The 26759-nt window shown below is 41.4% G+C and overlaps 1 protein-coding gene across 2 annotated transcripts; it reads right to left on the bottom strand.

The window, feature by feature from the left end:
* Nucleotides 1-2020: 2020 nt before the first annotated feature.
* Nucleotides 2021-8244, bottom strand: LOC127626302 (adenosine receptor A1-like). 2 transcript variants are annotated; one of them, XM_052102005.1, is made up of 3 exons: nt 7568-8244; nt 3950-3960; nt 2021-3040 (listed from the first exon to the last, which is right to left on the bottom strand). In XM_052102005.1, exons 1-3 carry the CDS (start codon nt 7894-7896, stop codon nt 2391-2393), a joined length of 990 nt encoding a protein of 329 aa, XP_051957965.1. In that variant the 5' UTR covers nt 7897-8244; the 3' UTR covers nt 2021-2390. The 2 variants fall into 2 exon arrangements, with proteins under 2 accessions (XP_051957965.1, XP_051957964.1); XM_052102004.1 differs by lacking the exon at nt 3950-3960 and having other exon boundaries at nt 2021-3051.
* Nucleotides 8245-26759: the final 18515 nt, after the last annotated feature.

The following is a 26759-nucleotide window of genomic DNA, read 5'->3' as shown; positions in this document are numbered from 1 at the left end:
GTGCACCTGTTTTTATAGCAGACAGTTTCACACCAAAACAGGTGGGGTGCAAACACCATAGCCAATATTAGAATATTGGCATTATTGTACAGAGTTTTAAACTAGGTCGTGTAAGAAGGCACTCCCCATATGCGTTAATAAATGCAATGTCTTGTTCCCTTCGTCTCAGGGAACCGAGGTTACATATGTAACCGATATGTTTCGTTTGAGGCACGTAACAGAAAGTAAAGCAGAAATCCATGAGCAGATCTGAATGCTTTGTTTAAATACTCTGTGATGAGGATTTCTGTGTTTTATTAAGTCTTTATACATATTTCCCACTATGTTCCCATGTGTATTCTTTGCAATTGCTCACGGAGACTTGTGCAACATTATATACTGTAAATTATATCTTTCCCCATGATGATCTTTTATTATGGAATGAAACATCTTTGATAACCCCTAAATTGCACGTGATGACTAAATCAACTGTGATTGATCACTTAATGTCAATTAAAGGGCTTTTCCTGTCTAACTGTGCAGTCCTTGTTCAATTAAAGCTACTATATAACCCAGACCTGTGCTGTTTTAGTCAAAGGTCTGGCTATGCGAGACTAGTTTTTAGGTACAGATGCCATTTTAGAAATTTGCTATTCACAATCAGCCATGATTAATCCATGAGTGAAAGTGTCCAAAAATAGGATGGTTACTCTGATTAAGCAAGTAGTCTTGTGATTCTAACATGGCAGCCCCCATGAGGGGACCCTCTCCATGTGGAAACAAGGGTGAGCAGTTTAGTCTGAAGGCATTTAAAGGTGCAGAATTTATGGAGGTCACATAAGCTTTGATTCCAACCTCAAGACCAACCCAGGAAGTTTGTGAATGGTTATTTAACAGGAAGCAACACAAAAGATCACCTCCTTGCAAGAGGTGGAATTAACTGATTTGATCTTGAATACGATCTATGATTGAGCAGTCCTTGCTACTCTGAAAAGGTCAAGCCACTTAACAGGTTAAAACAACCTTGTTCAGAGTATACATTAGGAACCGTCACCTTATTTCAAGGACACAGATTCAACATTTCTGTGAACTCAGCAGTAAAGTTAATTTGAACTGAAGCACAAATTATTATGTTTTTAGGTGTTACAGCACCAATTGGTGACAACATGGCAAATTCAGTTCCTCTTCAAATACCCTCAGAAAAAGTAACTATTTTAGTGAAAGCTCTGAATGTCTTTTCTATATTACAATTTGAAGGGATAGATCACCCAAAAATTATGACTTACTCAAACTAAAGGAGTTTTGAGTCTGTATGAATTCCTCTTTCCTTTTGTGTTCAATGGGGAAAAGTCATATTGGTTTGAGGGGGAGTAAATGAGAGAATTGTCATTTTTAGGTGCACTATTCCTTTAAAGGGACATTTGAGTGATCCAACTGTGATTGTCCTCACTCACAGGATATGCATCATTTATGATAACAATGTACCTTAAAATTAAGCAGAAAAGCACATCAGACCTACAGCAGTATCATTCAATCTAGATTTATTCAAGGTTCCTTCCTGTGTGTCAGTGCACAGCTTTCTCAGGCCCCTAAATATTAAGTGCGAAAGAAACCTGTCTACATTTTTGTTTCATTATAGCATTATTCAGTGAGATCCAAGGCATGAAAATATCTAACAGTACTCACAAAAACAATTATTAAAATGTAACACTCATCAAGTTTTTCCAAAGTCATCTTCCAGTGGTTATTGTGTTACACCTACAACAAAGTAGATATGAGTATAACATCACTGGACCTATTAATTCAGAACATAACATTGACAAATAAAACAAATCTAACACAGAAAACTTTCCGTCATTTTGATGAGACTGGACCAATAAGTTGACCAAGGTCCTTAAGGCATAGTAGGCCCACTTGCATTTCTGACAAATGGGGACTTGCAAAGCAACAAACAACAACTACTCATGGTCCTTTCTCAAGGTTCCTAGTCTGCAGACAGACACTGCTATGCTGTTGACTTAGCAAAAGAGTGGTGGTTCAGATGTTTGTCATACCAAGCCAGCTTTGACTGCACTTTTGCTGTCAATACATAAAGCCCTTTTCAGTCAGAGCACAATGAACATGATAATTCTTTCCCACAGATCGAAGTGCCAGTTGGACTGTGTTGTTATTTCTCTGAAAGAGGCAATTTTCTATCATTTTATGGTCCCCCATCTATGATGCAATTTATTCTATGCACCATTTATTGGAAAACTGAATATTTCAAGGAAACATTTCCACTAATGTTTCATCTGGTTTTCACCAATTCTGTGGCAAATGTCTTCTAACAACTGACAGCATTCATTTCAGACTGTTCATCTAATGTAATATATTAAAAAAGTTCTCATATAGAACCCCTGTTTAGTGTTTAGTCAGATGTCATTGTGCTGCAGTCTTCTCTCTTTGCCATCTCTACGAAAGCTGGGCCGATCATCCAGACGTGTAACCTCCGTGCAGCACACATACTGTTTCCAGATCTTAACGAAAGCATTCTGGAATTTTTTTATGCGAAATGCATAAACAATGGGATTGACGGCAGAGTTGCCATGACTGAGTAAGATAGCAATATAGAGGAGGTACTTGGAATTGTCACAATCAGGGCAGAAGAGAGTGATGCAATTCAGGATATGCAAAGGCAACCAGCTAACAGCGAACAAAAAGAGTACCAGCGCAAGAGATTTTGCAAGCTTTAGTTCTTTTCCGTAATATCGGGTAGGGTCGGTCTGGTTGGTAGTGACTTTCTTATTAAGCTGCTTGTGTATCATGTAGAATATCTCAGCGTAGATGAGCAACATGAGGACGAGAGGTGGTAGAACCCAGCCGAAGAAGTTGAAGTAGACCATGTACTCCATACTGATGACGTTCTCAAACTCACAGGTTACAAGAAAGTCAGCTCCCAGAGTGCCGTTGGTCTGCCGTAGCTTCTCCAGATTGTTCCAGCCCAACATGGGAGTCAGGCCAACTACAATGGCCACCATCCAGCACACCACCACTGCTGTCCCTGCACGCTTTGGAGTCACCACTCTTTTATAGCTAAGGGGAAAAATTGTGTTTTCAGAATTGACAATTCAGAAAAATAGCAATATAAGACTGAGGGGAAAGAGGAAGCATTGGATTACAAATAAAAAAAATTAGGCCTAGTTTTTGTTTACAGTACCTTTCTAAGGTAAATGAGCAGTCTTAACCAAAAAACTTTGTTCTGAAACTACAAATGCACTAAATGCATCACTATATCTAGAGTAAATCATTAAGATCCCTGTGAAGAATCATTTGGAAATTGAAATTAAAGGGCAGTGATCCACTACAAAAATGTTGCCAGGACGGATTACATACATATTCAGTTACAATCCCTTCTCTGTAAAGAGAGCAGCAGGTCTTTTCAGACAACACAAATGAGGTTAGTGAAGCATGCCATCCACTCAGCTGGCAAATTGGCACTAGTCAAACAAGCAACAAACTATGCCCTTTTCCAGTTTAATTACAACACACAAATGCAAACCAGGCAAAGAATGTTATAATCCCTTTCTATCATTAAAATAAAGTTTTCCTCTGTGACATGGCACAGAAGATGGTACAGCATTCTTTCTTTAGAAGAGTCATCTATAGTTATCCATCTTTGTTTTGAGTCATCTATACATATTTGAATATTGTTTGGTTTTACAATTTATGAAACAATGCTTGAAATCAAACCCTGTAAAACATGAAACTAAAGCTTTAGCATGTGCTACACATATTATTGAAAGACGCAATAGCCAGAACAGTTAATTAGGGACTGTGGGTGTTATATTTGAATGCAATTTTGAAAGTGACTTCCATAACAAAAATTATTTAATGTACCACGAAGCAAACAACACCAGGTTCAAACTTCATTCTTCAGTCAGGGATTATGTAGAAAAGTATATAATCTGTTCCAGCTATGCTTCCCTGCCACACTCTCTATATCTACAGAGATATACACCTCAATATTTCTCATTGAAATGCATTAAACTGTGCTCACTATGGGGTAGGGGTGCCCTATATTAAAATCAAGTTCTAATATGGGATGTTCGGAACCATTATTTTAGTATAGTTTTAAAAACCAAATCATCAATTTTGTGTAAATCTGTTTTATATTCCAGGTTCAATACAAGCTAAACTCAATCGACAGCATTTGTGGCATCATGTTGATTACAGGTCCATCCTTTTCTTTAAATAAATAAATAAATAAAATAAAGGTAACAGTGTGGCACTTACAATGGAAGTTATTTGGGCCAATTTTTGGAGGGTATAATGTGAAGTTTATAATTTTATATATAATATAAAAACACAATTAATATAAAAACACAAATAATTCTTCTTTTAAAACTCATGAATTATTTGAGCTATAAATTAGTTTAAATCATCATTTTTAGTATTTTTAAAGCTTGTTTACATTACATCATCATGGCATCAAAGTTGAAAATTGGCTATACATTTACATAGAAAAGTTTAGAAAGTGGTTGTATCACATTAAAATCATGTTAATACACATATTGTTTATATCGTGTGGCTATACTTTTGAAACAGTGAGTGCTTTAAAGTCAGCATGAAATTAAAATTCAAACTATCTATTTTCAAAATGCATGTTATTGATCTTATTGTGAATGAATCATCCATGCATATGTTTTGTTTGTAAATTAATCAAAATGTAATATTCCAATCTTCCGGTGAAACGACTGACTTCTCTCTGGTGACGTATGCAGGACTTCATTTAGTCCACTTAATCCCTGCACCTTTCTTATAAATACCACAACCTCGCGTAGAGTTAAACAAAGCATCAATCGCATGTTGTTGAAGATGGCAAGGTGTATTTTTGTCTGTTTTCCTTCAAAACTATCTATCGTTCCTTAACCCAAACTTCCTTGGTTACGGGTCAGCTGGCTTGAATTTACATTTTAAATGAGGAGGAATAACGGCAAATTTGCGATTGTGTTCGAGACATTTCACACCCGAATTGCTGCGGTGATCACTAATGAATACAATGCTTCAGTTGACTGGAGTTTATTTATATTACTGGAGTTTATTTATTTTGAATGCAGTTATCTTGGGATGCACAGCACTAATATGTACTTCTTTCCTTTATATTTAGTGTATTATGATTCAAAGCATTCAAGTATGGTTATCTATTATGGTGCGTTCACATACAACGCAAAGAAACTTTTCAGTTTGACCACTGGATTATATATGTGTTTAAACTCGCGTTCGCGCGAGTAATGCGAGCCCATGAGTATTCCCCCTTCTCTTCAGGAAAAGGACAGGAAGAGGGGCTTCACCAACTTGGTTCATAGTAAAGTACAACCAATAGCTAGAATCAAGCAGACGTGCATATTTTCAGAACTTACCAAGTAATCCAACTTCCTTGCTCACTTTCCTCCAAGCGATGTCTTTTTGTGTCCGGTCTCTGTAAATGTATGACGTTGTGTCATACAATTCCGGGTGCCCACACACCGCTACAACAATGTTTTCATTAATTTTTCCAGATTTCTTCTGCTACTACATCAGTGATATCCAGACAATCTCAATGCTGATAGGCTTTTACGACAACGCTTCACGCAGATTTTTCACTCTAGTTGAGAAAAGTGATTTCACGTGTTCGAGTTGCGCCATTTGCTTCATCCAGCCAATTTGCGTCTATTCGCATCTTTGCGTTGACTTTCTATGTAATCGCGCCACGCAAAACGCTCGCTTCGTGTTGTATGTTACTCACAAATTTTTCAATGACTAAAGCCTCTTCTTAAAGGGCACCTATTATGGAATTTTGAAAATTACCTTTCATGTAGTGTGTAACATAGATTTAAGTGAACAAAAACATCCTGCAAAGTTTTATATATGAAAGTTCACTGTAAAAAAATTATTGTCTCTCAAAAGTAGGAGTCGACTCTGAGTCAATTTAATGAATCGTTTTTCCAACGAGTCATTTTCCTTTTCGTTGTGACGTCAAGACGAAAAATTATCAAATTGGCCGCGCCCACTCATTGCGCGCACAGACACCAGGGAAAACTTGAAAACATCATGTCGACAACAAGATGCTGTGTTCTGAAGTGCATATCAAAGCTGACCTTTTTTCACTGCCCAGGGACGAGCATGTGAAGAATCAGTGGCTAGAGGTTATATTTACAATTATACCACACAAGTATAGCCCGAACCTTGTGCTGTGTTCGCGTCATTTTAATGACGATTGCTTTACGAACATGAATGCTTTCAAGTGTGGATTCGCGAGCCGGTTGATACTGAAGGAAGGTTCAGTTCCAAGTTTATTTGGATCAGCTTCCTCCTCCGAATCACAACCTGTAAGTATTATTAATAATTGTTGCTTTTATGTGTTTTTTAGCATGCTTAATAAGTATTTGTGTGTGTTGTGTAAGTTACGCTCAGCGCAGCTTCTAGGTCTCCAATGTCAAAATTTTTTTTAAATATGTGAAATGTTTGTCGATGTTATTGGAGTTGTCATAAAGAATAGAGCAATAACTTGTAGTAATGCAGTACTTTACCAATATGTTTATGAGTTGGGCTAACGCAAACAATAACCGATTGGGTGTTTACCACTGAACTTTGGGCTATGATCGCTAACATAAATCAACTCAAATTCCTTCTCTGATTTTGATTTTTTACTACAAAGCGGTGATGGGCGTTCTGTTTCCAACAATCTCTGCACAGAGTATACCAATCGCAACTGACTGGGTCATCTGACCAATCACCGCAGATTAGACGTCACGCAAAGGAGGGGTTTGGAAAAATGAGTCGTTGAACGAATCATTTGGGAGTCGGTGAGCAAATCAGATAAACATAAATGCATATTATAAGACAACAAAAGTGTTTTTTGTCATTGCATGCATGTAAAACTGTTGTTGGGGACTCCCAAAACAATATTAGGAACATTTTAAATGCCATAATAGGTGCCCTTTAAGCAAAGGCCGCTATGTACTTGTTAGTTTGATCATAAATGTGTTGAGATCACTGCTCAATTTCAACTAAATTTCGCTCTGAATAAAGCACCACGGTGGTAGGTTTGTGTATGTTGTCTGCAAACTCGCATTCAGATCTTCCTCCTTTCCGCTATGCAGCAACCATTTTTCATAATCCAATAAACCAATGGATAAGCTCAAATCCCCACCCTACATTTTTTTCTCGTTAGATGAGCTGTTTCACACAGAAACACTTCACAAAACCGTTTTATGCCAACTATTATCGTTTACGGATTGGCCCCTTTCACTTCCATTGTAAGTGCCTAAATGTAACCCAGATTTTTTCTTTTTGTTTAATAAAATCCAAATTTAATTTTGTGGTAATCAATATTATGCCACAAATGTTGTTGATTGAGCTTAACTTGTATTAAACATGGAATATTCCTTTAAGATATCCACTTAATTTTGTGAAACTGTGAAATAGTTCTTTAAAATTAACTTAACTATAAAAAATCAGCTGTTATTTCATTTTCTCGTAAAACAGACCTGAGAATATAAACAATTTAATAAAGAAAGGAAAAAAAGACCCTTGTAAAATAAATTAAGAACTGGCATCTTGATGTTACCTCATTGGTATCTTGACCCTCAGATAGCGGTCAAGAGCAATAGCCAGGAGGGCAAGTATTGAACTTTGAGTAAGAACCAGTACAGTACATGCCACAAGCAGACAGCTGTAAAAATGAGTCTTAAATCCGATGCTTATGGTTATAGCCAGAGGAATGACAAGTGCTCCGACCGCAATGTCTGCCAGAGCCAGACTGACGATGAAGTAAATGGTCGTGTCCCGTAAAGATCGGTTAATTCTTACAGCCCAGACTACCATCACATTCCCAATGACAGAAGAAAGAGCAGTGAGCACTTCCATGGCAATGTAAAGAGACAATACATCTGGCATCCTTGCGAGGAATACGAGAGCGTCTGTTTAACAGGATAAATGATTCCCCAGGCTTTTAATATGTGTTTGATCCTCGAGTTCGACGTTTGAGAAGATTTCATTCAAATCTAGCAAATTATTTCTGGTTTACATCTCGGTTTCAGTTACATTGTGCTGGAGGAAAACAGAAGTTTTAGAAACCGAATCTGAGAGCAAGCGTCCTCTCCGAAATTCCTCCGCGGCATTATCATCATGTCCGTGTGTCTAAAAGTCCAGTTCCACAGTGAACCAAAATGAGTCCCTTCAGACTCTTTGCGAGCACACATTCCCAGCCATTAGATTCAGTCACAGTTAAGCAGAACAGCGTGACTCAACACCTGTCCACAAGAGTCAGTCAAGACAGCCTCCAAAAGGATAAAACAATTCTAGACAAATGTAAGTCGATGTTATGAGGTTTCACGTCCGATGCAAAAGTCTCGTCAATCAGATGTTCCCTCCTATCGCAAAGGCAAGACGTACGTAACGTCACCTGATCAACTTTAATAAGTGGCAGTGGTTAATCACATCTATAATTTTGATTCATATTGACAGCGTCCAAAAAAATCCTAAAAAGTTTGCGATATTACAATTAATGTCCCAAATCCAAGTAGGCTACGTTGAAATAGTTTAAGAAAGAGGCCCGGATGGCGTAATCTTTAATTGGATAGTTAAAGTATTTATGCATCCATTAATGCAGAACCCCTTACGCAGCATTAGCGGAGGAGATGATTTTGTTGTCATAAAATAACAATAAAAACAAACAGAAAAGATCCCTGGATCTTCATGACTGTGTAAGATGTTTATTTTGATGAAAAGGCAAATTTATTCAGGGGTCACCCTAAGAAACCTTACATACCTTACCTAAACTTGCATTACTTTAACCTATAAATATGTTTGACATTTTTTAATACATATTAATGATAAAGTTGTGCATACTAAAGTGTATTGAAGGTTAAATATTTATTTTTATTTTTTAAGAAATAGCTATAAATGTTTTTCAAAAATGTATGAAACCAGCATGGACACAAATAGTACATTTCTTCAAAGATGTCAGTTTATACAGTATATTACACATACACTCATTGATCACTTTATTATGAAGTACACCTACTTACAGTATTCATGCCATTATCTAATCAGCCAGTTGTGTGGCAGCAGTGCAATCCATAACACCATGCAGATATGGGTCAAGAGCTTCAGTTATTGTTCACATCAACCATCAGAATGGGGATTTTTTTTTATCTCAGTGATGTCGACCGGGGCATGATTGTTGGTGCCAGATGGGCTAGTTTGAATATTTTTGTAACTCCTGATCTCCTGGGACTTTCATGCACAACAGTCTCTAGAGTTTAATCAGAATGGTGCCAAAAAAAACTAAAAACATCCAGTGAGTTGTAGTTCTGCTGACAGAGACACCTTGTTGATGAGAGAGGTAAACGGAGAATGGCCAGAATGGTTCAAGTTTACAGAAAGGCTACTGTAACTCAGATACCCACTCTGTACAATTGTAGTGAGCAGAATAGCATCTCAGAATGCACAACATGTCGAACCATGTGCAGAAGACCATGGTGGGCACTTTATTAGGATGAAAGTGTTCCTAATAAAGTGTTCAGCGAGTGTATATTTTAGTGAACTGCATATTATCCATACATTTGTATATACATTTTACAATTTATATGTTAACTAATTTAGGCCAAAATGTTGGATTGAGAAAAAGGCACTCCTGGTGCAGTTGGAAAAGAATGCCTGGATAAGCTATAGACAATGAGTCTAAAGGACAATGGCATAGAGAAAAACACATTTCTCAATTTCTGGTTGTGTTTGTGCTGTATAAAGGGCATGAAAATACCAGTCTTTCCTCATGCATTTCTTTTCTCTCCATCAGTTCTCCAACTGAAAAGAAAGAAAGAAAAGAAACCCAGATTGACATCAATCACCGGCACACTCTGCTATAGATTTCATGAATGTTGAACAGAATTGATTGGATAAGCAAAGTGCTTTCACAGATGACAGGAGCTTCTGCCCACATGGTGGTCTTTCAATAAAACTCTCTCAAAAGCCTCTATCGCAAACAGACAGCCTGGTGCATGCTTCTAAACTTATTGTGCCCACTGAGAATAAGATGTGTTGAGCCACATTCCCCCTTTGAGTAGTCATGGGTTAGCTTCCTAAGCAGGGTTTCCATCAGCAGGGTATAGATGGGGCACAGCATGGTTGCTTGTAAACAGACAAACAAAGAACACATGAATCTAGAACAGGATTTTTTCTCGCCACTCATTATTACAAAATAAGGTAAGGTGATTCACTGGGGCAACAGTAAGCCACTACCTTGTTGCTGATATTTTCTCACCCTTTTGTTGGCAATTTCAGCTGAGCTGCTTTTTATCCCAATGCACTGTAAACCATTTAATTGTTGGAAAGAAATAAAAAATCAGAGCAAAATGTTGCAAAGATTCACCAAATTTGAGTAAAAATGTGTATTTTTTTATTTTACAATATTAGGGCTGTCGATTTAACATGTTAATTTATTGCGATTAATTTGACTAAAAATAACACATTAAAACTGTCATATGGAAGATTCCTGAGAAATGCAAGCTTGTAGTATCAACTGTTTACTCCAGAGGGCAGTAAGTGAAACTTCAGCTGTGTGGCAATGCGCAGTTTATACAGTGAAGAAAAACAACCTTGAGCAGCAGAACAACACAGACCTGCCTTACGTTCTTGGATTCAAAACAATTGATGGAGTGCAAATCCGAACTAAGGGATCTCAAGATGTGTTCTAAGTATTAAATTATATTTAACTTGACACATTGAGCTAAACATTTTATGTTTATGACACTACACAAGCATGTCTGACGCAGGTGTACATTGACGGGTCCTTAAACAAGCCCTCATAATAAATCTCCAACTGATTGACAAATTCACTTGTGATATAGATTGCTGTGAACTGTATGCCAATGTTTGGCTTATATTCAATAATATGGTAGTAAACAATACATTGTATTCTAAAGTTGCTTTTTGTATTGTCTTATTAATGATTACAATACATTGTATTCTAAAGTTGCTTTTTGTATTGTCTTATTAATGATTACCTCTTCTGCCACAAGAATGTAACGCATTTTAATTATCAGAATATTTTGTTATTTTTTATATATATATATATAAATAATTTGTGAACATTTAAAGATAAATATGTACCATTATATCATCATTATATATTGAATTATATTTAAATGAGGGGCTTTCTCAGCAAATATTTGTATATGCGATTAAATGCGATTAAGTAATTGGGACACTAATTAATTCGATAAAAAATGTAATCGATTGACAGCCCTATAGAATATATAAACAGACAGGCTCATGACAAAAGTTTCAATTAGTCAATACATCTAACATTCTGTTTTTTCAAACTTTAAGCCATGTTTCCATGCTGTTATTTATAATAACTAATTATATAGTAATGTTTCGAAGGGAAATACAAGAGCAGGATCAAGGTGTGGCTTAACCTGCTGATACGCAATTTCACCGCACTCGGGAGTGACGTCACTCTGTTTACATTTAATAAATTACCGTCTATAAATGTAATTAATGTTAACAAATTACACATCTTTTCAAAGGTCTAAGGGTTCAACATCGATATCCGATCTCCGTTTCACAAAGGCAATGCTACAGAAATTTGAGCCAGGAGTACAAATGAAAACATGCAATATCAAAACGGGACTTCATACCTTTGTTATGAAAACGTGATCGCCAAATGAATCCAGTTCTCCACACTTGGGTCAATTGTCCATGTCCAGCGTTCATTGAAAAACATCCAATAGCACTTTTTTTCCATAAAAGTGATACATCTGAGAAATATTTATATATTCTCCATTGTTAACATGCAATCTCACCAAAAAGAATTACCCTTTGTCATCATTCTTCAACAAACTATGCAATCTGAGCAGCATTCATGTTTTAAAACTGTATATTATCTTATATATTAGAGTCCTGTAAACAAAATGAGCCTGTCTCCAATGTCTATTTTTAAAAATGCGGCATAGTTTTATTCATAATAGCCAGGAAGTGCGGTCAGATTTTATGCCGTCTTGAAAGGCGGAACCTTAATTTTACTCTGTATACCGGCAGTGATTTTCAGAGAAAAAAGCTCGCAGGAACCTCATTTTCTGTTAGATCATCTTCAAATGCCCCAAACACCCATGAAGCTCAAGGAAGGCTGGTTAGGGAGACAGGGCCAAGATGGATCCGGAGACCAAAGAGGCCAGAGCAGATCAGATGGATGGCCAGGGGACCCAAGAGACCAAAGCAGATCAGGCAGATGGCCAGGAGACCAGAGCAGATCAGGAAGATGGCCAGGAGACAAAGGAGACCAGAGCAGATCATGCAGATGGCCATGAGACCAAGGAGACCAAAGCAGATCAGGCAGATGGCCATGAGACCAAGGAGACCAGAGCAGATCAGGCGGATGGCCAGGAGACCAAGGAGACCAGAGCAGATCAGGGGACAGGCAGGTGTGGGTTTGGGCGGAGACTCTGGAATGGCCTCTGTGTTCACGGGCATGAGCGGAGACTCGGGAATGACCTCTGTGGTTGTGAACACCGGAGGAGACTTGGAAACGACCTCTGTGGTTGTGAACACTGGCGGAGACTCGGGAACAGAAGCCTTTCTACTCCTCCTCCACCTCCTCCAGACGACTGAAGTTGGCAACGCGGTCTCTGGGATGGACGAGGCTGGCAATGCTGGCTCTGGGACGGTCGAGGCTGGCAATGCAGGCTCTGGGACGGACGAGGCTGGCAACGCAGGCTCTGTCATAGACGAGGCTTCCAGCTCGTTGGCCGTGGCAGGCGTGGCCGTTGGTTCGTTGGCGATTGCAGGTGCGGACATTGGCTCGTTGCTGTGGCAGGTGTGGCCTTTGGCTCGTTGCCGTGGCAGGCATGGGCACTGGCAATTTGTGAGGTAGGGCCTTCATGGCCCAACGCAACGAAATCAATGGCAGATCATACAACATGACAGGGGTCATGAAAACGTTCGAGACAGGGGCAGCGAGAGGCTTGGAGCAAGGAGTCACAGAAGGCTTGGCTGTGACATGACATAGAGCAGACTCAGGCGTGGCTGTGACATGGCGTGTAGCAGACTCAGGTGTGGCTGCGGAAGGCTCAAGACAAAGAGTACTGGGGAAACGACCTCCATGGTCGTGAACATGGGAAGAGATTCATGAACAACCTCTGTGGTCGTGGGCATGTGCAGAGACTCGGGAAATACCTCTGTGGTCGTGGGCACGGGCAGAGACTCGGGAATGACCACTGTGGTCATGAACACTGGCAGAGACTCGGGAACGACCTCTGTGGTTGTGAGCATGGGCAGAGACTCTGGAAGGACCTATGTGGTCATGAGAATGGGCGGAGACTCGAGAATGACCTCTGTGGTCGTGAGCATGGGCAGAGACTCGGGAACGACCTCTGTGATCGTGGGCATGGGCGGAGACTCGGTAACAACCTCTATGGTCGTGAACACAGGCAAAGACTTAGAGACGACCTCTGTGGTCGTGAGCACGGGCAGAGACTCGGGAACAACCTCTGTGGTCGTAAACACTGGCTGAGACTCGGAAACGACCTCTGTGGTCGTGAGCATGGGCGGAGATTCAAAGAGGACCTCTGCGGTCCTGAGCATGGGATCACTTTATTTCCGGACAATACAGTAATTAAATAAATAAATAAAAAAATACAATTTATTTGCTGTGCTGTTGCAAGTATTAATTTGCAAGAACAAATCTACAAATGGGAAAAGACACAAATGTGTTGGTTTTTCATTATCCAATTAGTGCTCTTGGCATCTGTAATCTCATTAGGCCTATACAGTGTACCTATGCGACTTGCATCTTTTTGCATTGGCGAATTTCAAACATTATGAGTTTACATTACTAAGACAGACAGAAAACATGGACAAATTATTGAAAAGGAAAACTATCGACAATGGTTATGTGGAATAGTGGTGTGCCATTTTTTAATCATAAAAAGTGTGCCATGGCAGAAAAAGTGTTGGGAAACACTGACCTAAACTGCAAGCATCCAAAAGAAAACACACAGCAGTATGTAAATTCTGCAATACAATGCTTACCGAGATGGCTGAGACCACATCAACCTTTTACTGGCACTTAGAAAGGAAGCATAAAGAAAGGTAAGATAAGTGTGTGTGATGCTAGCAAAGCTAGCTAGCTAACATTAGCAATCTGCCTCTTGCTGCATTCCATTCAACTCAAGAAATTACTATATTGTTTAAGAAAAGACAGAGAAATGTGAAGACTTAAGTATTGAATAATTGTTTGATATATTCTGTACTTAATGATGGTTTCATTAATACCTGTTCTCAATGATGGTTGGGAAGAGTCATCAAGAAAACCAGATGTGATCGTTGAACAAAAATGTTATTGTTTTAGGTGGATGGTAAAACTTGGAAAATGAGTGCTGAATAAAGATGGTTAAGTTGATTTCAGCTCTAGTGTTTGTTAGTATTTGTTTGCTCTTAGAAAACAAAGGAAAATGTACACATAGAATTCAGCTCTGCAATGACTTTTGATTATTTTATCAAGACAGTTCTCATGGTACACTGATACACACACACACACACACACACACACACACACACACACACACATATATATAATTCTATAGCAAAAAGAAACGTCCCTTTTTCAGGACACTGTATTTTAAAGATAATTTTGTAAAAATCCAAATAACTTTACAGTTCTTTATTGTAATGGGTTTAAACATTGTTTTCCATGCTTGTTCAATGAACCATAAACAATTAACGAACATGCACCTGTGGAATGGTTGTTAAGACACTAACAGCTTACAGATGGTAGGCAATTATGGTCCCAGTTATAAAAACTTAGGACAATAAAGAGACCTTTCTACTGACTGAAAAAAAGATGCCCAGGGTCCTGCTCATCTGTGTGAACGTGCCTTAGGCATGCTGCATAGAGGCATGAGGACTGCAGATGTGGCCAGGGCAATAAATTGCAATGTCCATACTGTGAGACCTGGGCACAAACCCACCTTCGCTGGACTAGACAGGACTGGCAAAATGTGCTCTTCACTGACGAGTCGCAGTTTTGTTTCACCAGGGGTAATGGTCGGACTTGCGTTTATCATCAAAGTAATGAGCGTTACACCGAGGCCTGCTCTCTGGAGCGGCAACGATTTGGAGGTGGAGGGTCCGTCAATGTCTGTGGCTGTGTGTCACAGCATCATCGGACTGAGCTTGTTGTCATTGCATGCAAATTTGTGCTTGTGCAAAACTTGTGCATTACAGGGAAGGTATCCTCCTCTCTCATGTGGTACCCTTCCTGCAGGCTCATCCTGACATGACCCTCCAGCATGACAATGCCACCAGCCACACTGCTCGTTCTGTGCGTGATTTCCTGCAAGACAGGAATGTCAGTGTTCTGCCATGGCCAGCGAAGAGCCCGGATCTCAATCCCTTTGAGCAAGTCTGGGACCTGTTGGAATGGAGGGTGAGGGCTAGGGCTTGGGCTAGGGTCATTCCCCCCAGAAATGTCCGGGAACTTGCAAGTGCCTTGGTGAAACATCTCACAGCCAGCAAATCTGGTGCAGTCCATGGGGAGGAGATGCACTGCAGTACTTATTGCAGCTGGTGGCCACACCAGATACTGATTGTTACTTTTGACCCCCCCACCCTCTTTTATGTACATACAAATATTTACACATATTAAGTTTGCTGAAAATATAAGCAGTTGAAAGTGAGAGGACATTTATTTTTTTGTTGTGTTTTTATGTAATGCAATAAAATATGTTAATTTCTTTCTGTGCGTGTTTTTATGTGAATGTGGATATTTCACATCAATTTGAGGAGTGCCTATTTTGCATGTTCCACATTTTATCGTAAGTGTGCCATGCAGTGTTGGACTCTGGGGCACCGGTCTGATCTTGACTCGGTCTTGCACTGCCTTGGTCTCAACCCCTCAAAGTCTTGGTCTTGTCTCGGCCTCATTACACTCTGGTCTTGGTCTTTATAAACTATTTACTGCTTCTCTTGCATTTCGTTTCCCTTACAAAAATTAAGAGATCACTGCAAATTTGCCGCAGACTCGCCACAGATAATTTTCACATGCAAATGAGCTTTGCGGTAAACTCTCCATTGTTGCCATTGGTTTGCCGGAGGTTCACCACTGCAAACTTCTGGCAAAAAAAAAAAAAAAAGAGCAACAAACTTCTAGCAAACATTTGCGGCAAATCACAAGCTGATTTGCATGTGAAAATAATGAGTGTCAAGTTTGCGGCTAGTTTAGATTTTTTTTGTAATAGTTGCAAGATAAGCAGCAGGATCAGCTCTGCCACTCTGTTCTCTCTCTCCCGATTAGTTGTGTGTTTGCTTTTTATTCTTGCGCCTGCAGCCAACAATACCAATATTAATCGGTATAGGCTATATTAGGTTGAAGTGTGTTGATGTGGCGAGCTTAGTGTATAAGACCCTTTCTCACTGCATTTATTTGGCCTTTTGTGTGGTGGTTAACAAGGGTTCCAATTTTATGTTTTTAAGTGTATTCAGAATAAATTTGTTGTATAAATGTTGTTTCTTCATATCTGGTTCTTCACATCTGTTTCATCAGAGTCGCTTCATAGTTTGTTTCACCAAACTTGCTGCACTACATTTGTCTTGTTTCTGCATTCTACAGTGCAAAACATTAAATTAAAGACAGTGGAAAATAATACCTCATTATAAATAACATAAGTGTGTACTGTATGTTATTCCAAAAATGAAAACCCAACAGATACACATACAAAAAATATGTTTAATGAATGCTTGCCAAATAAGATTGATCTCTAATCAGTTGGGCTCAGGTGCATTCGATAAGGCATAAAATCAGATCCAGATCAGATTTTGTGATAATAATGTGGAATTAATTGCGCTAAAAAAGTAACTTAACTCACACTTATACAAGCATGAATAATCCACATTAAGTAGCACTGAAAATGGAGCTGGCATGTCCAAAGATGCAAAACTAATGCTGAACTTCTACCTTATCTCCAGGTTTTGTTGGCTCGTTATTCGTTTGACATTCGGTTACTCATTGTGGGGGCCAGGCCTATTGACACAGGGGCACTGCCCCTGCTCCTGAGACCCGAGCGCAACTGCCGTGGGCATTTTCCACTTCTGTTTTTGATTTGTTACTAGTAGCCCCCAAAAATCATGCAAAAAAAAATAAATAAATAATAATATATATATATATATATATATATATATATATATATATATATATATATATATATATATATATATATATATATAAACATTTAAATTGCATATACAGTTTTCCTAAATATTGGGGGACTAAAGTGTGACATTTTAAATAATAAAATTTTCTATTTTTATCAAATTGTTTATAATGTATCCAGGAGTGTGGTTATTTATGTTTTTGTGACAGTACATACATTACAGCTGATTTTCTGTAAAGCTGATTTGGAACAATGTGTATTGGGAAAAGCACAAATAAAAAACATACCAAATTGATTTTACTCAATTTTACTTTTATGTTACAAAGTATGTTACTTTGGTACCAAAATCTCAGAGTTCTCTCTTTGCACTGTGTAACAAATAAGTTATAGCCAGTATTGAATCAGTTTACCAATCAGAAATTATAATTAATTCTGAGTATATTATTGGTCAGCATCGTCCAATCACTGCCAATCATATTAAAATAAAATTAAACATTATAAATTCTGAATCCAAGTACTGATTACCATTGTCCCATGTCTGCCAACCATGTTGAGTGGTCCAAACATCATGGTTGTATGTTATGCACTTGAGGGCCTGGGTAGTTCAGTGGTAAAACGCTGGCTACCACCAGTTGGAGTTCGCTAGTTCAAATCCCAGGGCGTGCTGAGTGACTCCAGCCAGGTCTCCTAAGCAACCAAATTGGCCCGGTTGCTAGGGAGGGTAGAGTCACCTGGGGTAACCTCCTTGTGGTCACTATAATGTGGTTCTAGGATGCTGTGGTCAGTAGCAGTTCAAGCTTGCTTGGCACCCTGGGCTTCAACATGCCCCCAAACGTGTTGACCGCAAGATGCCACCCTGTGCGACTGCCCATGGTGTGAAGCCTCCACACGTGCTATGTCTCTGTGGAAATGTGCTCAACAAGCCACGTGATGAGATGTGTGGGTTTTTAGTCTCAGACGTGGAGGCAGCTGGGATTCGTCCTCCAACACCCGGATTGAGGTGAATGACTATGTGACCACAAGGACTTAATAGCACATTGGGAATTGAGCTTGCCAAATTGGGAGGAAAGGGGGAAAAAAAGAGTGAATGCACTTAGCTGCATAGGAAATCTATAGGATGTTCCTTTGCTCCCTATTTTGTGAATGACTTAAACTCTCAGAACAGAACATTTTAAGTATTGATCCTGGAACATACCTTTAATTGATTTGGGGGTATTAGGGCAACAGATTTCATAAAAATAATGGTTGAAGAAATTATCATGGCCCACTGATTGTATAAATCAAGGTCAGGGAATATCTTGCCTTTGTTCTCATATACAATAAATTAGAAAAATATAGACAGATTTAAAAAAAAGAGACTCTAACAATCAATCGTCACTATTCTATGCAACATATATGGGATAGCTAAGAAATGTTCATGTTTTAATTTCCTGCAATGGCTTCTTCCAGTGGCCCTGCGATGGACTGGCGACCTGTCCAGGGTGTCCCCTGCCTTTCGCCCAATGTTAGCTGGGATAGGCTCCAGCCCCCCGCGACCCTGTACACAGGATAAGCGGTTGACGATGGATGGATGGATGGATGGATGGATGGCTTCTTCCAGTTGACATCTGTTATTTTATTGTATTCTGCATGTAACTCCATCCAGTGCTGATTCCAATTGTCAGTGAAAAAAGCCATTTTCATAATCCATAATTTTGTTTCCCAGTAAAAATATCTAAATATCTTAAAACAAGTTAAAAAGTACTTGATATGCAAAATTACAAGATATTAAGACTTGTTTTCAAAGAATTAAGTTTTTTTTTTCATACCCCATTGGCACATTGCTTTTTCTTGTTTTAAGTTAACTTGCTCTAAAAAAATAATTTAAAAAAACACACACACCTTAATTTGCCTTCATTTAATTTACCATAATGTGATTTAAGGTTTACTCTCTGAAATAAAGTCTTATTATATTACACAATTTTGCTTAAATTAAATTTGTCTTGTTTCGAAGGCTATTAAGATGTATTTGCTGCATATTTATAACTGCTCATAATGAAGCACTTTACTGTTGGCAAATATCATATTGTAAAATCTATGAATAAAAAAAAAATCATAAATATGTTGATAAATCAGCTGCGAGCCCCACCAGCTGACAGCCATGTGGTTAGCCTGAGTTGCATTTCTGTCAGTTTTATAAATGGAATGTGCAAATTAACATAAATCATGATGGGAGGCATGGGGCAAATGTCCCATACACTAAACACACCTCAGCAGGGATCTTTTTGTTTCAGTGTCTGCATGGATGGACATGCTAGGGCTGTCATTTATCTCACATCCTCCTGTCGGCTTAGAGATTAAATATAATACCATGAGTTGCCTCCGTGTTTAATAAAGTCAGCTTATGGCTGTTTACTTTTGGCTAAGACCACTTCCACAGTCACATTTCCTTTGGCTGGTTTATTCGAAGGTCAGAGCTCTCACAGAATGCATTTTCCTCTAAGCTACCACACCAGGTGAATGCTGAGAGACTCGAGAATTTTGAACATTTGTATTAATTTCAATATTGATTCACTGAAGCTGACAAGAAGAGAAATTATATGAGCACTCTAACAATTAAAAACAAATATATCCATACCTGTCAACATTTGGGTACCAAAATGGGGGTAATGGCTGAGGCAGACAAAATGCATACAAATTGAGCCATTGTGATTTAATGTGCTGAGTAACGTAATTTTTCCCACCAAGTCCAATATTAAAATCAGTGCGACACACTTTGTAAAAGGCGTGGGCATTGTCGATATGGCTCCGTGCCAAAAATCAATATCGTCACCCAAAAATGAAAATGATTCCATAATTTACTCACCCTCAAGCCATCCTAGTTGTATATGGCTTTCTTCTTTCAGCCAAACATAATCAGAGTTATATAAAAAACTAAACCTTTAAGGAAAATTGCCCTCAGGTGGAACTCTTTACCACTCTTATCTCCCAGTCTCGCTCTCCATTCTCAAGCCGGCGCTTGACCACACCCCCACCTCCACATTATACTGTAGTTTGCCTAAAAAAACAAATGATGTCATTATTTAATCACCCTCACCTCATTCCAAACCCATATGAATTTATTTATTTCATGCAGCACAAAAGGAGACATTTTAAAGAATATTTACAATTAATACAGTAAACAGAGGCTGTCAAGTATCAAAAATGTCAGTAGAGATATTCTCCTGCATGAGGCGATGAGTTTTTTATATAATTTGATTATCTTTCCTGACGTCCACCGATAATGTTAGTAACGTTTTTTTGCACCAAAACAGTCATAATTTTGTAATATACAATCATTATTCACCCTTTCTCTGGCCCTCTGTCTGAAACACTCGGTTTTGGCCGAAGCGCCTTGTGACAGGGTGGAGGGCGGGGCCGGGCCATGATGTTGCACACTTGGCCCCTAATCAGGCTAATCAAGCCTCAGAGAGGGATAAAGGATGACTGGAAGCTGCAGTGTGTGTAGGTGCCACACTGTTTTTTTGCTTCCCTCCCCTTGTCCCCTCCCTCATCCAGGAAGACGGGGATGACCTGCCGGCAGATCATCCCCATCTGACCTTCCCTCCCCAGGGAAAGAGAGGGTGTGTACGTCATGCCAGGGGCTCCCCAGCCTGAGAGAACGAGGGAGGACTGTAAAAGGGCAGAGGGCGGGGCCGGGTCGTGATGTTGCAAACCCGGTGCCTAATCAGGCTAATCAAGACTCAGAGAGGGATAAAGGATGACTGGAAGCTGCATTGCGACAGATATTTATGGATAACTGTCCGACACATTTGTGTGTTTGTCTTTTCGTTTCATTTTTATATTAAACTATTATTTATATTCTCAAGCCGGTTCTTGCCTCCTCCTTTCCATTAATCCCTTTTCACATCTCCTTAAAACATCAAAGTAAACGCCCACTCCTATGATTGGTTAATCAAAATACATTTTAGTGTTAACACATTCAATATTTATGAATTAAATGGTTTACTTACATTTTTGATCAGGTCCAAGTGTTTTTAACTGCCCCATCCTTCAGTAACAGTTTGTTTGCAAAGCTTGAATCATTTTATGACTGGATCACAAACAATCCATGCTAACATGCTGAAAAGAACGCACACAGTCCAATAGATGGTGAAATTATGCACACACATACTATAGGCGCAGAACATCGCTGAAACACATCGAAATGGTCAAAGACGTCCAACTAGTTAATGTTTACATACACCAACAATATCACTAATAAAATATTGCAGAAGTGCAAAAGAATGCATCCATAATGAGTTTGTGTTAAAAACAGCAGCTGCTGAATGAAAGAGAATGGGGTCTCCTCTTCAGAGTTGTAACTTGATGCAGTATCTTTTAAAAACAGACATGAGAGTGGTCAAAGACATCTTAGTAGTGCATGTTTATGTACAATAATAATTAAAAATAGTCCAGATAGGCCCCCTTTGGTGTTCAGGAATAGTTAGCTAGGCCTGTCTGTCTAGCTCTTTTGAACTGAGTGTGTGTGGGTGAGGCCAAGGGTGTGATGACTCATATTGTAGGATGTGTAAATACAAGTTACCAATGTCATGTGATGTCAGAAACACACAGATTTCAAAACAAGATGATTCATCAGCGTGGTAACTATACATACTCTTTTTAGACTGGGGAGGAAGTTTTGAGTTTTGAAATTTACAGTATGTGTTTATATTAAAGTTACCTCTTATATGGAACTTAGCAACTGTCAGATGGGAAATGTCTAGGTTACGGATGTAACCTCCATTCCCTAATGGAGGGAACGAAACGTTGTGTCGAAGAAGTGACACTAGGGGTCTCTCTTGAGAGCCTTTTGCATCTCTGATCTATGAGAAAAGGCCAATGAGAACTTGGCAGACAGAATTTGCATGTCCCGCCCCCGGACATACAGGCATAAAGGGAGGGAAATGCGTCTGTTTCATTCAGGATTTTTCTGAGGAGCCGACAATGAGGTTCGGCCTCAACAGTGGCTCGGTTCAGCGACGTGGCCTTGTTCCCTCCATCAGGGAATGGAGGTTACATCCGTAACCTAGACGTTCCCCGTCTGTCGCTCACGTAAACATTGTGTCGAAGAAGCGACACTAGGGGTCCAATTGAAATCAACCATGCGCTGAGCCATGTACGTGTACTGCTGACACAGGAGCGGGCAGGTATTTTACGTGTTAACGGGGGACATCCACATGGGAACCCGTCCTGTGGAGCACCTATTCCAGTACAGGGTAAATTGAGTACCCACAGAGGGCTAGGGAGGATTTATCCAGGGAGCCGAGTTCGTGGGATCTCCTGGGGTAAAAGCGCACTTTTAACCTCAGAGGAGGGTGCAAGCGGTCCACCCGGTCAGTTTGTCAGCGTGTACCGAGTTCTACCAGCTCGAACCTGAGAAAACACAGGACGAAACCGACTCAACCCTGAGATTGTAAAATCTCGCAAATGTATTGGGTGTTGCCCAACCCGCTGCTCTGCATATGTCTGCTAGGGAAGTGTCCCTTGCCAGTACCCATGCGGACGCAACACTTCTTGTTGAGTGTGCTCAGACCCACAAGGGGGGAGGGGGGTGGGGGGCACGTCACGGCTTGGGTGTGATAGGCCAACGTAATGGCGTCCACTACCCAGTGGGAAAGCCTCTGTTTGGAGACAGCGTTCCCTTTCCGCTGTACACCAAAGCAGACAAAGAGCTGCCCAGAACGTCTAAAGCTCTGCGTGCGGTCCAAGTTGATACGCAAAGCACGTACCGGACACAGCAGTGAAGGGGCTGGGCCTGCCTACTCCCGGGGCAGCGCTTGCAGGTTCACTACCTGGTCACTGAAGGGAGTGGTAGGAACCTTGGGCACGTAGCCCAGTCGCGGTCAAGGATCACGTGAGTGTCTGCCGGACCGAACTCCGGGCAGCTGACGCTGACAGAGAACGCTTGCAGGTCCCGACCCTTTTGATGGAGGCGAGCGTGATCAGGAGGGCCGTCTTCAAGGAGAGGGCCCGGAGTCCGACTGATTCTAGCGACTTGAAGGGGGGTCTCTGAAGGCCCGAGAGGACCACTGAGAGATCCCAGGAGGGGAACAGGCTCGGCTGGGAGTTAACCTCCGGAAGCTTCTTAGGAATCTGATAGCAGGTGTGCCATGATAGCAGCTACATACACCTTCAAGGTGGAGGGGGACAGCCTCCCCTCCAACCTCTCCTGCAGGAATGAAAGCACTGACCTAACTTCGTGCCTCTGTGGGTCTTCAGCCCGGGAAGAACAGCAATTTACAAACAAGCACCACTTCAGGGCGTAAAGTTGCCTAGTACAGGGAGCTCTGGCTTGGTTGATCGTGTCTACGACAGCAGGTGGTAGATCAGCTAGATCTTTGTGCAAAGCACAGTTGAAAACTCGTAAGTCCAAGATCGGTCGTAAGCCGCTGCCTTTCTTGGGTATGATGAAGTAAGTGCTGTAGAAACCCTTCTTCATCTCGGTTGGAGGGACAGGCTTTATCACGTCTTTGAGTAAGAGAGTCGCAATTTCCGCGAGCAGGGATTTGGCATATTCGCCATGTGCTGCGGTAAAGCGGACGCGCCCGAAGGGGTGGGCCTGGCAAACTGAGTTGAATAATCGAGTCGAATGGTCCTGGCCAGCCAAAGTGACGGATTGGGAAGCGAGAGCCACGCGTGCTAGGGGCACTAAGGGGACGATTATTTTTGACGTAATCGGTGGGGCTTCGCAGCGGGGCGGATTAGGTAATGCTGTGTCGGGAGGCAAAAACGCATCCCGAGGCTCTGGTGCTGAGAGAAGACTTGAAGCACTTACCTTGCTCCGCACACCCGGCGGGGGGCGGGTTAGAGACTGAGGAGGAGGTCCCACGGAGGCATCCTCTAGACTCGTCGGAACCGGCCGGCTGGGGGATAACAGTCGTGGGGCTGGAGGCGATCTGCGTCCAATGTGCTGGGATTGTTGAGGTGTGGCGGCAAAGTGCTGTGAGAATGGCATTTGCGGGCCAGGTGACCCAGAGACAAAGAGAATTGCTCTTTTAATGAGAATGTGGGTAAGCAAGTTTAACTGAAGATTCTCCTCCCGGCCCTCCACCGGGGGACGGTGTGGTCTGCTTACCAGCTCCGGAGCAAATGTCTTGGTCCCTGGATCGTCCGTCTCAGGAACACTTGGGAGCCTTCCGGGTCCTCGAAGGGGTTCGTGAGGCGTGCGCCTCTTGCGGGGTGCTCGACGCTGGGGATGAGAGCTGGGCCTGGGTTGAGGCAGAGCTGTACGTTTCTTGGGTGCCATAGGAGGATGCCCTCGGCGGGCAGACGGGGCACGGCCCGCAATGGAGGTGCGACGGGGCATGATGTGAGATATGGCCTCCTTCTGTTTCTGCCTCCGAAAAGGCCGAACTGGAAGACAGGTACATCGAGCAAGTGTGTTCCTCCAAGGCCTGTAGGATGATGTCTCCACTGACCTCCAAAGCCTACAGCGCCACCAGACAGGCTGCTTCTGCCCTGCATGCCATGGCCCTCCTGCAAGTCCACCAGGCCAAGGCACTTAAAGATCTGCTCTTGGGTAGTCCTGATCTCGACGTGCTGCAGGAACTGCTCTCAGCGTTCACCCTCAGGGCCACGAAGGTCACAGCACGGTCACTCGGACAGGCAATAGCCACTCTCGTGGTTCAGGAACATCATCTGTGGCTGAGCACAGGGCGACCCTCCAGGTGGTGACGTTCACAGGGCACAGGTGGATCACAACCGCTCTGTCCACCTGGGGGACCGCTGAGTACCCGTGGGCCTATGTTGAGGGTAGTGAGAGCAGATGAGCGAGAAGCACAGTGACGGGTGCAGAAGGGTGTCCTCCATGAACTCGTCAGGTCATCATGTGCTTCCGGGAAGAAAGGAACCAGGGGGTGGTGCGCACGGCTGTGAGCGGCACTCTGACCCGAGGAACCAATCATCCAGCCGCGAAGGCTGTAGGGAGGACGGAGGGTTCCAGTCCAGCCCCACGCTTACGGCGGCCCAGGCAAGCATGTCGGAGATCTGAGCGTCAGCCTCAGACTGGGCATGCTGGCCCAAAGGCGGCAGCCCAGTCGAGTCAGTCGCATCAGACACCGGACCACTCTCTGATGCAGCGGCGAGCTCATCCGGCTCGGGGGGGGGGCTCAAGAGGATAGGCAGCCTTGCCATGAGGCGAGCCGGTGTTGCCTCGAGCCCGGATGGAAGTCAACGAGCGTGTCGGGGGGCGGGTGGTTCGCGGGGACATAACCGGCAAAACCGAGCCTGCTGCCATCCCCAAATCGCCTCCATCGCCAGCTGGGTCGTCCTCAATCCCGTGGGAAGAAGGAGCGATGTGGGGGGCAGCTTGAGTGGCGTTCCTTCTTAGGAAGGAAAGCCGCGACTGCAACGTTGCCATGGTAAGATTCTCGCAGTGATAACACGAACAATCCACAAATGCTGCCTCGGTGTGAACGCTGCCCAGACACACGAGGCAACACCTGTGACTGTCAGGAGCAGAGAGCACTCTACTGCATCCAGGAATTACACAGGGGAGGAAGGGCATCTTTATAAAGACGCGTCCTGATAAGGATGTTCAACACGGCTGTGTATTTTGCTCTTTTAGAGAAAATAACTCTTTTAGAGAAATAACTCTTTTAACTGTGCTGTCGAAGCACCCAGGGGCAAGCTGCACTGCTGTGCAGAGAAGGAGAAAGCCACCGATATGCGCCGTAGATCCAACAGCAATCGTTCAGAGATGTGAGGAACAGACTGTGACTCGCAGCTCGCTGCATACACAACCGATCAGTAAAACAGACGCATTTCCCTCCCTTTGTACCCGTATGTCCGGGGGCGGGACATGCAAATTGGCCTTTTCTCATAGATCAGAGATGCAAAAGGCTCTCAAGAGAGACCCCTAGTGTTGCTTCTTCGACACAATGTCGAAGTGAGCGACAGACGGGGAACTGTGAATCATAATAAACATCCTCATATGGCTCTATTTTCCAGATCTTCTGGAGCAATGCAATGGTTATTTGTGAAGAATTAAACAAAACTGAAGTTGTTATTTGCAAAGAAATCTTCCCTGCATAGTAGCACTGAAATTTAATTCATGCTTCTACTTGAGGGTGAGGAAGTGGTGTCAATTTTAACACTATAAATAAAATAACAATTATTTTGGTCAACCATCTAAAATATAGATATTTTTTTTATTAGAGTATTAGGATTGTTTAAATGTTTGTGATGTACTGCTAACAGCAAAGACCCTGTGTTCCATGGTGTTTACTTGATATAGTAGTGGCCAGATTTATGGCACTGTTTTCAAATACATAAGGTTTCCAACAGCTCAAATGACGGCCATCAGTTATTGGGCAGCTTTTATTATAATCAGAGTTGGAGGATATTAATCTTTTTGTTACAGAGACTTTTTTATATTACCTTCACAAATCATATCTTCCATTATCCTATGCAATTTATTACATTGATCTTTTGTTTGTTAGATCTCTATTAACCCTTAAATGCATGGTAATTTTCCCAAACAATCTAACATATTCGGGTCTTTTGAAACCCGGCACTTATATCTATCAAAAATGGATGGTATTTTCAAGATAATTAGAAAATAATAAAATCTGTTTTATTTTCATAATT

This window comes from Xyrauchen texanus, chromosome 32 (genome assembly GCF_025860055.1).
Source record: "Xyrauchen texanus isolate HMW12.3.18 chromosome 32, RBS_HiC_50CHRs, whole genome shotgun sequence".
Lineage (NCBI taxonomy): Eukaryota > Metazoa > Chordata > Actinopteri > Cypriniformes > Catostomidae > Xyrauchen > Xyrauchen texanus.
This window is presented reverse-complemented; position numbering and strand designations above follow the sequence as displayed.